Raw genomic sequence first — 18,683 nt, 5'->3', positions numbered from 1 at the left:
GAGGCTCCTGGGGCATATGGCATCTGCAGCCGCGGTAACGCCGCTCGGATTGCTTCATATGAGACCGCTTCAACACTGGCTCCGCGGCTGGGTCCCGAGATGGGCGTGGCAGTGCGGCACGCTCCGTGTCCCCGTGACACCGAGCTGCCGTCGCACCCTTATCCGGTGGTTGGACCCTTCGTTCCTGTGGGCCGGAGTACCCCTCGAACGAGTGTCCAGGCACGCTGTGGTCTCCACAGATGTCTCTGCCACGGGATGGGGGGCCACGTACAACGGGCATGCAGTGACAGGTCTTTGGACGGGGCCTCAGCTGCATTGGCATACCAATTGCCTCGAGTTGCTAGCGGTTCGTCTTGCGCTGGCCCGCTTCAAGGAGCTGTTGTCAGGCAAGCACGTTCTAGTCCGCTCACTAAGCATTGCGGCCGTTGCGTACACCTACCGTCAAGGTGGTCTACGCTTCCGTCGCATGTTGCAACTCGCCCGCCATCTCTTGTTGTGGAGTCAGAAGGATCTGAGGTCCCTTCGGGCCACTCGTGTCTCAGGTGTGCTCAACCGTGCAGCCGACGAGCTGTCACGGCAGCATCTACTTGCGGGCGAGTGGCGGCTCCACCCCCAGGCGGTCCAGCTGATTTGGCAGCGGTTCGGCGAGGCCCAGGTAGTCCTGTTTGCCTCCCCGGAAACTGCCCTCCGCCAGTGGTTTTATTCCCTGACCGGCGGCACGCTCGGCACGGATGCCCTGGCACACAGCTGGCCCCCGGGTCTGCGCAAACATGCGCTTCCCCCAGTGAGCCTTCTCGCACTATTCATGTGCAAGGTCAGGGAGGACGGGGAGCAGGTTCTGTTAGTGGCTCCGTACTGGCCCACTCGGACCTGATTCTCAGACCTCATTCTCCTCGTGACAGCACCTCCCTGGCCGATTCCTCTGAGGAAGGACACCCTGACTCAGAGACGGGGCACCCTGTGGCACCCGCCTCCCGATCTGTGGAACCTCCACGTGTGGTCCCTGGACGGGATGCGGAGGTTCTGAGTGATCTCCCGCAAGCGGTCGTAGACACCATCACTTCCGCTAGAGCTCCTTCCACTAGGAATCTCTACGCGCTGAAGTGGAACCTGTTCGTCGAATGGTGCGCCTCTCGCCGAGAGGACCCCCGATCATGTTCGGTCGGATCCGTGCTTTCCTTTCTGCAAGATGGGTTGGAGCGAAGGCTGTCTCCCTCCACCCTCAAGGTGTATGTTGCCGCCATTGCCGCACATCACCATGCAGTTGAGGGTAAGTCCCTGGGGAAACACGATCTGATCGTCAGATTCCTGAGGGGGGCCAGGAGACTGAATCCTCCTCGCCCTTCCTCCGTACCCTCTTGGGATTTGACCCTGGTTCTCACAGCTCTCCGGGGTCATCCCTTCGAACCTTTGCAATCAGTCGACCTGAAACTAATGTCTCTTAAGACGGTTCTTCTGGTTGCATTGGCTTCCCTGAAGAGGGTAGGGGATCTGCATGCATTTTCGGTCGACGAAACGTGCCTAGAATTCGGGCCCGGTGCTTCTCACGTCATCCTGAGACCCCGGCCTGGATACGTGCCCAAGGTTCCTACCACTCCCTTCAGAGATCAGGTAGTGAACCTGCAAGCGCTGCCCTCGGAGGAGGCAGACCCAGCCCTAGCTTTGCTCTGTCCCGTCCGCGCTCTGCGCGTTTACGTGGACAGAACGCGAAGCTTCAGGACCTCAGATCAGCTCTTCATCTGTTACGGAGGCCAGCAGAAGGGAAAGGCTGTCTCCAAGCAGAGGATGGCCCACTGGATAGTGGATGCCATCGCCTTGGCGTACGAATCCCAGGGCGTGCCTTGCCCGCTCGGGTTGAGAGCCCACTCCACCAGAGGGGTGGCCTCTTCCTGGGCGCTGGCTCATGGCGCCTCGCTGACAGATATCTGTAGAGCTGCGGGCTGGGCGACACCTAACACGTTCGCTAGGTTTTATAGCCTACGTGTAGAGCCGGTATCCTCGCGTGTACTCGCATCCACTAGTCGGTAGACGTGTTGTACCCACTCTAAGTGTCGGCTTGCAATGCCATTCCCGCCACTGGCCGGATACGTGCATACTTTCACTCCAGTCGTGTTCCCCGCTTGGTGAACCCTGTCGAGTTCCTCCGCCTCCCCCTTCGGCTCGGACATTGCGGAGTGTCTGATGCCAGGCCTACATCCGTCACTGACGCTGTCTGTTGGCTGGGGCCCATATGTCGTGACCCCTCTACGTGAGCGGTCCCATATGTGTATTTTCCACGGTTTAAAACTCCCTACGGGCCGAGTCCGTGTCTTTCCCTTAGCAGAGCCAGCTCTGCTGTCACCTGTCAGATGAGTCTCCCCCTAACCAGGTGGAGCCATCCCAGGGACTCCATATGCGTACTGCCCCTCCGGGCCAGTCCATATGTGCATTCCCACGTAAACTCCTCCCCCATTGGGTAGGTAGTGGTTTCCGCAGCGTCCCTTACGGGTTCGCTTCCCCAGTGTGTCTAGTTTACTTAGTGGGTAGTGGTTAGACAGCAGTAGACTCTCTCGGTGTAAGCTCGCCCCTTCACCGCCAGCCGGTGCTATGGGCGGCTGAGCTTGTGCTGGGCACTGGAAGGGGTTTCGTAACTGTGGCGCTTTAGTTGGGATCCCAATTCGTCGGTCCCTACTGACGTACGTCGAACGTGACCGACTGAAAGGGGAACGTCTCGTTTACGTTTGTAACCCTGTTTCCCTGATGTAGGGAACGGAGACGTACGTCCCGTCGCCACAGTTTCTGTACCCTCGCTGTAGTGCGGACACCAGTTGTCTCCTCAGCGAAAAACAGAGTGCGATTGCATCTGCTTCCTATTTATATACACCTGTCGGGGGCGGTGCGCATTATGCAAATATCGCACGCCAATTCCATTGGCTTGTTTTAGTTTACACGAAGATGATAGGGCTCTCTAAGCGATATCCCAATTCGTCGGTCACTACTGACGTACGTCTCCGTTCCCTCCTTCAGGGAACGAGGGTTACATACGTAACCGAGACGTTTTTTCTCATCATAGGAGCAATGTTGCCCATTACAATTTACAGTTGTAGCCAGAATTATTAGACCCCTTCATAAATATGATCAAAGATAACTCTAAAAATAAATCTGCATTGTTTATCCTTTTGATCTTTAATTTATAAAATTAGCAAAAATCTAACCTTTCATTGAAGGAAAAGAATTGAAAGTGGGGGGGAAATAACATTATGAAATAAATGTTTTTCTCCAAAACACGTTGCCCACAATTATTAGCACCCTTTATTCTTTTTGCAATCTCCTTTTGCCAAGATAACAGCTCTGAGTCTTCTTCTATAATGCCTGATGAGTTTGGAGAACACCTGAGAAGAGATAAGAGACTATTCCTCCATACAGAATCTCTCCAGATCCTTCAGATTCCCAGCTCCATGTTGGTGCTTCTTCTCTTCAGTTCACTCCACTCATTTCTTTAGGGTTCAGGTCAGGGAACTGGGAAGACCATGGCAGAAGCTTCATTATGTGCTCAGTGACCCATTTTTGTGCTGGTTTTCATGTTTGTTTTGGATCATTGTCCTGACGGATGATCCAACCAAAGCCCATTATACGATTTCTAGCAGAAGTGGTCAGGTTTTGATTTTTTATCTGTTGGTATTTGATAGAATCCATGATACGATATATCTGAACAAGTTGTCCAGGACCTCCAGCACAAAAATAGGCCCACAACATTAAAGATCCAGCAGTATATTTGACCGTGGGCATGGGGCACTTTTTATCCATGTGTGCACCAAAACCATCTGGTGGGTTTGCTGCCAAGAAGCTCTTGTTTTAGTTTCATCTGACCATAGAAGCTTGTCCCGTTTGAAGTTCCAGTCTTGTCTGACAACTGAATATGCTGGAGATTGTTTCTGGATGAGAGCAGAGGATTTTTCTTGAAACCCTCCCGAACAACTTGTGGGGATGTAGGTGCTTTTGATATTTTTTTTTTTTAGGCTTTCTGAGATTCAAGACTCAACTAATCTCTGCAATTCTCCAGCTGTGATCCTTGGAGAGTCTTTGGCCATTCAAACTTTCCTCCTCAGCACACATTAGGACGATTTAGACACATGTCCTCTTTCAGTCAGATTTAGACATCTTTAGTTGATTGGAACTTCTCAATTATTGCCCTGATAGTGGAAATGGGGATTTTCAATGCTTCAGCTATTTTCTTACAGCCACTTTCTATTTTGTGAAGCTCGACAATCATTTGCTACACATCAGAACTATATTCTTTGTTTTTTCTCATTGTAATGAATGATTAAGGGAATTTGGCCTTTGTGTTTCCTCATGTTTATACTCCTGTGGAACAGGAAGTCATGGCTGGCCAATTTCATGTTCATGATCACCCCGGTGAGCTAAAAAAATTTAAATATGAATGGGAATATACTTCAGAGATATTTTACTCATAAAAAATTCTAGGGGTGTTAATAATTGTGGGCAATGTGTTTTGGAGAAAAACATTTATTTCTTAATGTTATTTCCCCCCCACTTTCAATTATTTTCCTTCAATGAAAGGTTAGATTTTTGCTAATTTTATGAATTAAAGATCAAAAGGATAAACAATGCAGATTTATTTTTAGAGTCATCTTTGATCATATTTATGAAGGGGTCTAATAATTCTGGCCACAACTGTAGTACAGGTGTTGGAAATGCTGTCTCCTTGGAATTCCTGGAGCTTTTGTGACTCCTTTTATAAGTCTTCAGGAATTGTCAGCTGGTAGAAATGCCATCATATGTACACACATAGAACGAGCGCATTTAGCCTAGCACACAGCATTGTTTTGGATGTTTGGTAAGTTCTGCTGCAAAATATACAACATAAAAGGCATTTTTTCCTGTATCATTAGGTACGGTCTAGAAAAATTAGTGTGAACGCTAAGCAAACCAGGACTAATGTATCATTTTCTTTTTCTTTTATGTGAATACACCCTTAGACATAACACAGATTTGATAACCTCAGACAGTATGCATTAAAGGTCCAGTTTTTCGTGGTTTTTTGAAGCTTTGATTGTGTTTATAGTGTGCAATATAACATGTGTTCATGTTTCGCGTGTAAAAAAACACAGTATTTTTTCACATAATTTACTCATCTGTATACCGCTGTTTCCACTGTCATAAAAACGGGCTGATGACTTCCTTGTTCTATGAAGTCCCTCCTTCAGAAATACATAACGAGTTCTGATTGTGCCAGCGGTTCCTGTGTTGTGATTCGACAGCAGCTTAGTGCTCCTTGCCCGGAAAGGTCACGCCTCTTACCATAACGTGTGCTGCACATAGTTTTACATGTGGATTATTGTGGTGTTGTGCCGAATGAACACAAAAGACAATAATTCCCGATAGACTGAACTCTTTAATCTCCACAAGCAGCGACAGAAAATGTACAACGTTAGCACTCACTCAGAAGAGTACCTCATACGGAAAACAGCCATATACATAAACATAGTCCCTCTTGTGGCCATTATGTGCACTGCAGTCCAACATTAACTATTGCAGTAAGGATACCACAATTATAATTTTCGGGAACCGAGTTAAACATAAATTGTAACCATTGATCTCGAAGTACAGCGTCCCTGGGAAGGCCAAACAAAGGTGACTGGACTGTAGGATGAAAATAACAGCGTTTCGACGACATGGTGACAAACACACTCTACAAACACAAATCTTGCTCTTCTCCGTGGGAGCGCAACAAGACCACGCCTTTTTTGTGTATTCCCGTGGGCGGAGGTTAGTCAAAAAACTGTTTTAGTGACGTCATTAAGGAAGGAAGTAGAGGGATGTAGTCCAAACTGGCCGTTCGATGTAGGCGACTTCTGTTAAATAAAATATCTCACTTGGCATTGAACTTTGAGCTTTAAAATTTTACAGATTTTATTTATACTCTAACAACAACATTACACACTAACTAAAGTTTGAAACGTGGGATCATGAAGAACAGGACCTTTAAATGCAATTATCCCACAAGTTCATTATGTTACTGGAGCAGTGCTCACTTCCAGATGTCTGTAAATGTCTAAGAATTTAGTAAATATTTAATCCATCTGTGTGAACACTGAGCGCTTTTTCAGTCATTATAGCCTGTTGGACTTTGATCACAGGTTTGAGCGTGCAATGGCCCTGCTGTGAACAGCTCTGAGGGATATTTGTGAAGACAAGTAAACTTCAGCAATATTCAAGCTCTTTGAATTTATTGGATACAGCTGGTACAGTGAAGAAGTACAAGACACCTAATTTAGTATTACCTCTAAAGACATGTATAGGTATTTTCAGATAAGACATTATTTCTCAAGTCATAAATTACACACGCCCATATTGAAAACGTGAATTTTGAAGCTGTTATGTTAATAAAAAGTATGTTTCTTATAAGTAACCAGATAACGTTTGGGGGGTGAGTGTGTGAAGTTTATGTTGTACAACGTTCAAGTATCAAGTTATGTTTACCACAGACCTTATTTCACTCATACTGTATATTGAAAACCCCTTTTATAAAAACCCATAGGAAAATCTTGAGAAAAGCAGTGGCGATTTAGTCTTCTGGGTTTTGATGTCACCACTTGCAGCACTCTATAACTGTGGAATGAGCATGTGTTTTCATAAATGAGGCTAACCAGCTAGACTGTTCCTCACAGATGGAGAACAAAAAGTGAAACCATTTCTTGTATTCTGAAAGTACAGCACAGTGTTTCTCACCAGAGATCAGCGGGGGTAAATCCTGTCCGCAGGGCATTAACAGAACAGAACATTTGTACATGAGCGTGGCCAGCAAGGGATCAGCAGGGTTCATACACATTTCTACCAATACATTTCCATGACTTCTTTTCTATGAATTTTGAGGCAATTATTCATGACCTAACTTTCCATGAAACGTCTATTATACATTTTAAATAAGAATAATCACAACATATCTTAACTAATTAATAACAAGCTATGTGGTTTCATATAAAATAAACATTAAAACATTATTTATGTTATCAAAATCATTAAAGGATTGTTAGGCTGCATAAATTACGCCAGCCGGAAACATGAAGACTTTCTATAACACCAGATGTACTTGTTACATCAGCCATCACTAGATATTGTTGAAAAGTTTTTTTTTTTTTTTTTTTTTTTTGGTGCATAAAAAGTATTCTTGTCACTTTATAATATTAAGGTTGAACCACTGTACTCACATGAACTGTTTTAAATATGTTTTTAGTACCTTTCTGGCCATCTGAAAGTGTTAATTATCTTGCTGGCAATAAAGGCCTCACTGAGCCATCGGAATTTATCAAAAATATCTTAATTTGTGTTCTGAAGATTAACAAAGATTTTATGGGTGTAGAACAACATGAGGGTAAATAATAAATGACATTTTTTTTTATTTTTGGGTGAACTAACCCTGGGAATGCCTCTGATTGGCCTTTACATTCATAAGCTCGACAGAAATGTGTGTAATTGGTTATAATGCTCAATGCTGCAAAACAAAATCGGATGGAATGCCGCAGTCGGATGGATCGTTAGGTATTGTAGCTTGTTTAACTTCCATGACTTTTCCAGAACTTTCTGGGTTTATTTATTTTTTAGTTATTTTTTTTATTTTCCCAAAACTTTCTGGAAATTACTATTTTAAAATTCCATGACTTGTGGGCGATATGCCAAAAATATCATATCATGTTGGTTTTTAAGACCTTTTTGCAAGTTATTTAGCAGTATGGCCAAACTAATTTCACAATTTAAAAATAAAAACCTAAAAGGTGAAAAAAATATTTAAAAAAAAGTTATATGACCAAAATCTTGTTTCACTTTATTTTCTTTCATTTTATATCATTATTATGTAAAAAATAAAACTGCACTTTGACTTATACTTGAGTACATTTAATGACAAAAATGTACTTTTACTTAGTTACACTGGGTGACGTTCCTGGCGTTACTTTATTTGTAATGCAAATGTTAAGAAACATGTAGTCTATACCAAGCACATTGTCTCTTTTAACTGGGGCATGAGCGATGCCCCATTCGTGAATGAATCGCTCTTTTGAGTTGATTCTTTTCAAAGTGTTGATTAAACAATTGTCAAAACGGTCTCAACTGGTTTGCGAATCAGTTTGAGTGACCTGTTAACTTCACTGCCCGCACTGAATCATCTGAAGCGGTTTCACACTCGTAAATGTGAAACTTAGAACACAGAGAACAAAAAGAGCACTGGAACTGGATGAAATATTTGAATGCTACCTATCCACAATCTGATTTTTGACTTGTGATAAATGTAGCCTGAATCATAATCACACCATATTCGTTCGTTGGCCAGAGGAGAACTGGCCCCCCGTTTGAGCCAGGTTTCTCCCAAGGTTTTTTTCTCCATTCTTTCATCTTGCATCTTGGTTCTTATATTTAATATCAAAGAAAAAATTAAAATAACAAAAATATCTATATTGAAAAAAGATTTGTCACATTTTTACCCAAATTTACTCTCCAATATACTTCTCCAAGGTGAGGTCCCCTCCTATATATCAGCATCATATGAACAAACTGTCAGAGCAAGCAGAGATGTCTATCAGCAAACATCACAAATTTATATAAGAGACAGCTCTTACTTTTTGCTGGCCTCACAGACATCAACGATGTTGGAGAAGAGATGGTGATGATCTGTTTTGTTAATGGTCTCGCTGAGCTCATTTGAGTTCTTGAAGAGGCGAACGAGGATTTCCAGACTGTGTAGGTAACTGTGCTCTGATGAGATGACCTCAAATATGGCCTGAGGGAGAGAAACCTTTTTTAGACTTTGCATTTCACCTGTCTAGTTTGAATTACAACAGATACCATGCTCATATCTCTGGCGATCTCTCCTAACTGACAAAAAGTAGGATAATAACAGGTGACAGTTGACCCGGAGCTGAAAGGAACTGATTAAAATACCAAACATATCTTACTTATCTAAAAGGCAATGAGAATTTGAGCAATTATCTCTTGCAGTGTACTTGCCTTAAGCTCCTCTGCTGAAATGCTCAGTGAACATTCCTTAAAACAATCATTTAATAAAAAAAAAAAATACATTAAAAACAGTAATATTGTAAAATATTACTACAATTTAAAATTTTCTAATTTAATATATTTTAAATGTAATTTATCCCGGAGATAAACTGAAACAGTGAAAAAGCCTTTAATGTGCCGTTTGATCAAATTATTGCAGCCATGCTGAATAAAAGTTCCCTTTCGTGGGAACTGTCGACGCTGCGTGGTAACGCATTGGGAACCTTCTGCGTGATGTCGTCACTGAAGCACTCATGTATCTAACCAATCGCGTAGCGAGACGTCAGAGACGGGTGACGTCACGGTCCAGGAAACTATAAAGCATACCCGGATGCAGAGCACGCTAGCTTCTGTGTCTTCAACAAAGCGCTCTATGTTATCTTGTCTGTCTTATTTGGTGTTGTTTGTCCCGTATCACTACAATATCTCTTCGTCTGAGGACAAGAGTTGCACAAACACACATATATATATATATACATATATATATATATCTATATATATATATATATATATATATATATATATATATATATATATATATATATATATATAAATAAGACAATTGTAATGGCGGAGGAAAAACGTTTCAGGAAGTGTGTGCATCCCTGCCCCAGATACATTCCTGACGGGGACACACATGATATGTGCGTTTTTTGTCTGGGGCTTGAGCATGCCCAGGCAGCTCTCGAGGGAGCTGTCTGTGTGCATTGCGAGAGACTAACCCTCAGAGTGTTGAGATCTCGCCGAGCACTCTTCGAGGAGGGTGCCTCGGCGAGCGTTCCCCGCGGGTCGGGTCCTGCTGCTGCTGAGGCGCAGCGCCGGCTACTGTCGTGGGGTTCGCAGATGGAGCTGGCGGAGGGGGTTGAGACGGGCCCAGCCTTATCTCACCCTTTACCCGCCAGCCCCAGTGTCTCTTCTCAGGCGGCGGAAGCACGCGTTGCGGTTTCTTCCCCCCGGAGAGAGACACCGGCGCTTCACCTCTCTTCCTCCGAGGAGGTTGATGTGGTGAGCGTCGAGACTGGGGAAGAGGACCCGCCATCCTCTTCCCCAGCATATGAGGAGCTCCTGGAGGTAGTGACCAGGGCTGTGGCCAAGTTAAAGATTGATTGGCCAGCAGAGCGGGCAGAACCGAAACCAAAAAGTAAGCTAGATGAGCGCTTTCTGCCCGCTCGGTCGCTACCCCAGCGTCGGGGTTTGCCGTTTTTCACGGACCTCCACACCGAGGTGTCGAGGTCGTGGAAAAGGCCCGTGCAGCACCGCGTATTCAGCCCCCAAACGTCTGTATATAGTAATATAGTGGGGTTGAAACGGCACGGTTATGCGGCGATGCCCCGGGTTGAAGAGACGCTTGCGGGCTATCTCTCGCCCGAGTCGGCATCGTCACTAAAAGCCCCGACGTTGCCCACCAAGCCCTTAAGAACAACATCAAGCTTGGTGGGCAAAGCATACACGGCAGCAGGTCAGGCGGCGGCATGTCTACACACCATGTCGCTGCTTCAAGCATATCAAGCAGACCTGCTGGGGGAGATTGATGAGAGCGGGGAGGCCACTTATGATTGTATTCAAGAGATCAGGATGGCAACTGATCTCGCTCTCCGTGCCACCAAAGAGACGGCCAAAGAAATCGGCCGGTCTGTGGCAGCCTTGGTGGCTACGGAGAGACATTTGTGGCTGAACCTCTCGGACATAAGGGAGCGAGACAAAGCTGCCCTTATGGACGCGCCGCTGTCCCCTGCGGGCCTCTTCGGCGACGCTGTAAATACAGTCGTCGAGAGGTTCCAGGAGGCAAAAAAACAATCAGCGGCGTTCCAGAGGTTCATCCCCCGCCGCTCTATTCCCCCCGAGGCTGCTGAGCGGGAGCAGCCTCGGCCGTCCACGAGCTCCTCAGCGCACCACAGAGCGCAACAGAAAGTGAGCGTGGCCACTCGAGCTCCCCCACAAACAGCTTGGGTACCGGGTCGGTCCGCTCATAAGAAGCCTTCCAAGGGTAAAACGGACCTGCGGGCCGTTATCATCGCCAGGAAGGCTTCAAAGCGGTCCTGACATCTGTGGGTCAGGACCCAATGAGGGTGGTCCCCTCCGGAGGAAGCCGGGAAAAAATACATCTAATCCCCGCTTCCCTTCGGCACCCTCAGGGGGACAGTCCGTCAACCCTGCCACCCAGTGTGCGTCAGGGCACGGCGGTCCCCGTCGGTCCTTCGAGGAGGGCCGGCCACTTGATTCGGTTGTCTGCCGGCGCGCCGTGTCAGATCACCGAGCCAAGTGCTCAAAAAACACCAGAGACCAGTCTCGAGAGACTGGTTCCCTTAGTAGATTTTTTGGCAGAGTGGAAACTACTTCCAAATATATCAAATTGGGTGCTGCTCATGATAGAAAAGGGTTACAGAATACAGTTCGGGTCTCGCCCGCCCATATTCAATGGGGTCCTTCCCACAGTGGTGACCCCCGAGCAGTCTCTGGTGATGGAACAAGAGGTTATGACACTCTTGCAAAAAGGAGCTATAGAAAGGGTCCCTCCTCCCAGCAAGCTGTCAGGCTTCTACAGCCGTTACTTCATTGTTCCAAAGAAGGATGGAGGACTACGTCCTATCATAGATTTACGCGTGTTAAATCGCTCAATCCAGAAGCTCAAGTTCAAGATGCTTACACTCAAACAGATTATCCCACAGATCAGGTCCGAGGACTGGTTTGTGGCGATAGACCTGAAAGATGCATACTTTCATGTGTCCATCCATCCTTCTCACAGGAAGTTCCTCAGGTTTGCTTTCGGGGGCGAAGCTTTCCAGTACAAGGTTCTTCCGTTTGGCCTATCGTTATCACCCCGCACATTCACGAAGTGCGTGGATGCGGCTCTGGCCCCGCTAAGGCTTCAGGGCATCCGCGTGCTGAATTACATCGACGATTGGTTGATTCTAGCTCAGTCAGAGCAACTGGCAGTCCAGCATCGAGATGTTGTTCTGCGTCACATGGAGAGGCTTGGGCTGAGGCTCAACGCAAAAAGAGTGTGCTAGTTCCGGTTCAAACTATCACTTATCTGGGGGTAGTTTGGGACTCCACCACGATGCGGGCACATCTGTCTCCCGCTCGGGTGAGTGCCATTCTTATGGCTATGAAAGGGGTGAAGTTAGGCCAGTCACTCACTGTAAAACAGTTCCAGAGGCTGTTGGGTCTGATGGCAGCTGCGTCCAACGTGATACCTTTTGGCCTCCTGCACATGAGACCCTTACAGTGGTGGCTCAGGACCAGGGGATTCTCCCCGAGGGGAAATCCTTTTCGCATGATCAAAGTCTCACGACGATGCCTTCGTGCTCTGGTCATGTGGAAAGATCCCTGGTTCCTGTCCCAGGGACCCGTGCTGGGGACTTCTGGTCGTCGCGTAATGCTTACGACAGACGCTTCCCTCACGGGCTGGGGGGCGATCATGAGTGGCCATCCAGCTCAGGGCTCATGGGAGGTCCATCAGCTCTCCTGGCACATAAATCGGCTGGAGATGATGGCGGTGTCTCTGGCATTGAAACACTTTCTCCCAGACCTGAGAGGCCATCATGTGTTGGTCCGCACGGACAACACTGCTGTGGTCGCCTATATAAATCATCAGGGGGGTTTGCGGTCTCGCCAACTTTATTACTTGGCCCGTCAGATCCTCCTGTGGGCCAGCTTACATCCCAGGGCGCCAAAATATGGGAGCAGACGCCCTGTCGAGGCAGGGCCCGAGGCCCGGGGAGTGGAGACTTCACCCAGAAGTGGTGGATCTCCTATGGAAAAATTTCGGTCGAGCGGAAGTCTATTTGCTTCGGGAGAGTCAACCCAGTGTCCACTCTGGTACTCCCTCACCCATCCAGCACCTCTGGGGCTGGATGCCATGGTACAGACGTGGCCGAGGCGGCGTCTGTATGCATTTCCCCCGATCGCCTTGCTCCCGGGAGTTCTGGAGAAAGTATGCCGGGAGGGGGTCAGCCTAATACTGGTGGCTCCCTTTTGGCCAACCAGAATATGGTTCTCGGACCTAGTGTCCCTACTAGACGGCTCCCCAATGGAGCTTCCCCTCAGACAGGACCTCCTGTCACAAGCGGGCGGCCGGATAATACACCCCCGCCCAGAATTATGGAAACTATGGGCCTGGCCTCTGAGGGGGCCAGGTTCGTAGATGCTGGTCTCCCAACCGAGGTTGTGGAGACCATATTAAACTCCAGAGCTCCCGCCACGAGGAAGCTTTATTTATACAAGTGGAATCTGTTCTCTGCCTGGTGCAGACGTATTAATGTGGACCCTGTCCACGCCTCTATTAGCCACGTGCTTACATTTCTCCAAGAAAAGTTCTCGGAGGGTCTATCCCCTTCAACGTTAAAGGTTTACGTTGCGGCTATATCTGCCTTTCATATTCCCCTTGTAGGTGGCCTTTCGGTGGGTCGAGACCCCCTGGTCACTCGCTTCCTCCGTGGCACACTGAGGTTGAGGCCTCCAGTGCGCACAAGGGTTCCGGCCTGGGACCTGGCCGTGGTTTTACAAGGGTTGGCCGAGGCGCCCTTTGAACCAATAGAGGAGGTTCCTGAGAGGTTCCTCACTCTAAAGACTATTTTCCTACTTGCTATCACTTCTCTGAAAAGGATAGGAGATTTACAAGCACTGTCAGTTGCTCCCTCATACCTTGAATTTGCTCCAGGAATGGTGAAAGCATTCCTGCATCCTAGACCGGGCTATGTCCCTAAGGTCCCTACCCACGTTCCAGGTCCCATTGTGCTCCAGGCTTTCTGCCCTCCTCCTTTTAAATCTTCGGATCAGGAAAAACTAAATCTGCTCTGCCCTGTGAGGGCCTTGGATACTTACGTCCACAGAGCTGCCCTGTGGCGTAAGACTGATCAGCTTTTTGTCTGTTATGGGTCCCCTAAAAAGGGGGCCCTGCATCTAAGCAGAGGATGAGCAAGTGGGTGGTCGAGGCCATCACACTTGCATATGATGCGGCCGGACAGCCTTCTCCTCTGAATGTCCGTGCCCATTCTACGCGGGGTATGGCGGCATCAAAAGCCTTGATGTCAGGTGTCTCCATCGGTGACATTTGTGACGCGGCTGGCTGGTCATGTCAGCACACGTTTGTAAGGTTTTATAACCTTGATGTCGGCTCCACTCCGGGGTCATCAGTTCTGCCAAGATAACCTGGCAAGTATTTGCCGCTACGGCACAGTTGGGATAGCGTTCCCAATGCGTTACCACGCAGCGTCGACAGTTCCCACGAAAGGGAACGTCTCAGGTTACAGATGTAACCCTGGTTCCCTGAGTAGGGAACGAGATGCTGCGTCTCTTGCCGTACCCCCTGCATACTTGCGAGCATTTGTCTCAGACTTATCCAGAAGCTAGCGTGCTCTGCATCCGGGTATGCTTTATAGTTTCCTGGTCCGTGACGTCACCCGTCTCTGACGTCTCGCTACGCGATTGGTTAGATACATGAGTGCTTCAGTGACGACATCACGCAGAAGGTTCCCAATGCGTTTCCACGCAGCGTCTCGTTCCCTACTCAGGGAACCAGGGTTACATCTGTAACCTGAGACGTTTTACTTTCTTTAAAAAATAATAATAATAATAATTATTAATTAATTAATTTAATTAAATTTTACTGGCCCCAAACTTTTAAGCAGTAGTGTGAATAATAATTGATCTGAAGCTCCATAAGTAATTTCTATTGTACTGTCTCTTATTGTCCCTTGTCCTTCTTGATTGTCCTTCCAGCCTATTGTCTTTGGAGAAAATATGAGAGAAAAGTTCAGGGATACACCTATGCTAGCCAGATTTTAATGGTTTATTCAAACTGGCAAGTGATAGGCTCCACAGAAGCAGCAGTACTTAAACTTAAATAATCTGTCTTTTAAAACTTTTTTGATATGAGCAAAACCAAAAAAAGAGAGAAAGAGGAAGTCAGGAAGGCTGACAAGGAACTTTACCTCTTGTCTCTTTCGTTCTTCTTGGCTTAACATCTCACACTTTCCACTTTTTTTAACCTGGAATAGAGAGTTGAGAATAAGCATCTCACTTTGACATGAAAATGATTTATACATAAAGGACACTTTGGAGAATGCATTAGAGGTAATGTTCAACATCTTCAACGAGTTAGGACAGATTGTTTTCATACACCTGAGTTTACATCAGGGGTCCTCAAATAGCGGACAGCAATCTGATTCCTGACCCTGGCATGGTTCCAACTGGACTGCGAGACATAATGACATTGGTAGCACCATTTGCCGTTTCTAGTTTAAAGTGAGCAGCATGTCAAAACAACAATGCAGTACAACAGACCAAAAGCACTCAGGATCATTTATGGTAATGATATTTCGAGCACTATATCCTCTAATAATTTTATCTTGAGACAAACTTGCTTCATTCAAGCCCTTTCCATTCCAGAAACACTGTCTCTCTCTCTCCTGCTAAATATGATAAAATGCCATATTAAAGGGTTAGTTCACCCAAAAATGAAAATTCTGTCATTAATTACTTATCCTCATGTGGTTCCAAACCCATAAGCCTTTCGTTCATCTTCAGAATACAAATGAAGAGCTTTTTGATTAAATCTGAGAGCTTTCTGTCCCTCCATAGACCGTAGACACTTCAAAAAGTTCATAAATAGATCATAAAACTAATCCATAAGAACTGAGTGGTTTTGTAACGAAGCGGGAGTCATGGTAAGATCCAAATTCAAGCTTTATTAAGAATGTCGTACAGGCAGGGTCAATCAGGAGCAGACGAGAACAGCAAGGGACAGGCAGGATCGTAATCAGGGTGCAGGCAATGGTCAGGACAGGCGGATATCATTCACAGAACAGTATAACAGGCAAGGGTCAGGACAGGCAGCAACGGGTCAAGAAACAGGAACAGGCAAGATCAAACACAAGCAGACAGGATAGAAGGAACGCTCAGAATTGTCACTAGGAATCAAGACTTCGCAAACTGGTGGTGTGAGTGTGAGTCCTTTATAGTCCTGTTAATGTACTGCAGCTGGGTGTGGTGATTAGTGATTGATGGAGTGAGTGCAGGTGATTGGCAGAGAGGATTATGGGTAATGTAGTCTGGGAACTGACAGGAACAGACGGTGATCATAACAGGTTTAGTCCAAATATTCTGAAGAGACTTGATCTGTTTATATGATGAAGAGATTTAATTTAGGCTATACCTAAATACAGAAAGCTGAGTCTTGGACTTGAACTCTATAAATATTGCTGAATTTTTATATCTGTCAGGTGGGTGGAAGGGAAGGAGTGAGGACTCAATTGCAAGGAAAGGAAGGGCTTTATTAATAATAAAAATAAAAACAAAAAACAAAAACTAGTGATGGCCGATTTCGAAACACATGCTTCAGGAAGCTCCGAAGCTTCATGAATCATTTGTTTCGAATCAGTGATTCGGAGCGTGTATCAAACTGCCAAAGTCACGTGATTTTAGTAAACGAGGCTTCATTACATCCTCACTGTTTCAAAACAGTTCGAAATTTCAGTGGTTCACCGGTAGATGGTGGTGATACAGTTAACCCATGAATCATGCAGATTCACTGAGAAGCATGGAACAAGTGTATATGGGTTTTACCTGATCTCTGATCAGTTTTATAAATTTGTAGATGTTTTAATTAGACATTAGAATAATTAAAATGAATAATGGTAGTTATTAATCCCATATTGGCCTATTTAGCTTGAGCCATGGAACAGAGAAACAAGCCTTGAAAATTGATAAAAGAACAGATATACAGTCACTCTGCATATGTAGCCTAATCTTATTAGAGAAATAATTAATTGCATTTAATAGATTTTATTTTCAATAAAACATTTGCAATATATTTGTAAAAGGTGTTTTTACTGCATGTTTAGTTTGAGTTTTGTTGCATTTACACTCTTTTGACCACTAGGGGTCACCGTGGAGTCAAGTGTCAGATTGTTTCGAAGCCTCGAATCATCACGGCACATTTGATTCAACTGCTTCAGTGTTTCACGAAGCCTCGCTCTGCCCATCACTAACAAAAACTACCCCGTGGGGGAAACAGACTGACATAAAACTTGACTTGACTTGACACACAAGAGGGAAACATATGATAAAGACCAACAACGAACCAGCACAGGATGCAAACACAAGGAGAATAAATAGGAGAGCAAATAAGGCAGGTAATGAGGGAGTACAGGTGGGGCAAATCAACCAATAATGAGGTAACAAGGTGGGCGGGGTCAAGACAATAGACATGAGAGCACATGGCACAAAGAAACACATGACAAGCCATGTGCTCACAACAAACAAAACAAAGACACAAGCACATGGCCAATGAAGACAAATCACAAGCCATGTGCTTACACAAGACGAGACACGAACACGTGACTATGAAAACTCATAAGCCACGTGTTCACACAAAACAAGACAACATGAGAGCACGCAGCCCCTGAAACACAGACTGCGTGCTACACAACACAAGACAAAAACACAACATAAAAGCACGCGGCAGGTGGAAATAACCGCATGCTACACAAAACATGAGACAAGAGCGCACGGCAAGTGTAAGTACACACAAACCGTGCGCTCACAATAAAGACAGGACTGGGAGCTTGAGTGTCCAAATCCCGACACGAAACCAAAATCAAACTAGACACGAGTGCCGGGATCCGAACGCCATGCTCCCAACATGAAACAAGGCACGCAGACAAGAGAGCGCACGGCTCGAGAACACTCGAGACCGTACGCTCACACAAAAACACGACAAGAACGGGAGTGTCAGAGCTCTGTCACAAAACCAAGAAATAAACTAGTCCGAAGTGACAGAACCCTGACAATATCACAATATATTGATATAATGATATATCGTCACACCCCCGCAATACGTAACTTCTGCTATTTATCTTTCAACATTTTATTCAAACATTTTCTCCCAAAAAAAAAAAAAAACTTGATAAAAAAATTCCAAACATAAAAAAAAATAAGTGCCAAGTATTAAAAGGAATAAAAAGCAATACAGTGCAGAGAGAATGTTTGACCCTTGCAGCTCCAATGGATGTTTAAATCAACGCAACTGATATCTCACTCATCTTTCTGTGTAAAACCAACCACTCATGATTAACACAGGACTTATTGACATGATTATACAGTTCAACATGGCTCTCACATTACATGGCATGGAAGAGAAACAGTTGCCAATTGCAGTTCCGTTCAAACAGTGCAGGTTTGCAGACAATGCAGTTGAGAGTGCAGAAAATTTGCAGATGTCAGTTCGGTTATAGAATGCTCATCAATGTGTCATTTCGGCCTTAGCATCCACAGACCAATTTTTCGAGCTTGAGAACAACTTGCCCGTGTGTCAAATCTGAAAACCACATGGACTCATGTCAGCACCAAAAGTTGTAGAGCAAAAGCACCCTCAGCCTCTCTATGGCTCTATTTACAACAAAGATAATCTCAAACCTAATCTCTAACCAGATGACCAACACCCTGAAATGGACTCAGTATAAAACAGCTTTTCAAAATGTGCACGTATGAATTGTACTGTATGTTATTCAGTACCTATAGATGAGGTTTTAGGCATGTGTGTGTTAGTGTAGTATTAAAGGTGCTAAAGAGGATGTTTTGTTTTATACATTTTTGCAATATTACTTGAAACTGTCTTTACTAACTGA

General features: G+C 45.6%; 1 protein-coding gene across 1 annotated transcript in view; it reads right to left on the bottom strand.

The window, feature by feature from the left end:
* Positions 1–18,683, bottom strand: part of LOC137023152 (rho guanine nucleotide exchange factor 26-like) — an 81,654-nt gene that overhangs the window by 44,510 nt on the left and 18,461 nt on the right. The window contains exons 5-6 of the mRNA XM_067389856.1: positions 14,988–15,044; positions 8,616–8,776 (exon numbers count right to left, since the gene is read on the bottom strand). Of these exons, the coding sequence (XP_067245957.1) occupies positions 8,616–8,776; positions 14,988–15,044 (218 nt within the window). The remainder of the gene's footprint in view (positions 1–8,615; positions 8,777–14,987; positions 15,045–18,683) is intronic.

The sequence above is a fragment of the Chanodichthys erythropterus genome, chromosome 7, assembly GCF_024489055.1.
Source record: "Chanodichthys erythropterus isolate Z2021 chromosome 7, ASM2448905v1, whole genome shotgun sequence".
Classification (NCBI taxonomy): domain Eukaryota; kingdom Metazoa; phylum Chordata; class Actinopteri; order Cypriniformes; family Xenocyprididae; genus Chanodichthys; species Chanodichthys erythropterus.
This window is presented reverse-complemented; position numbering and strand designations above follow the sequence as displayed.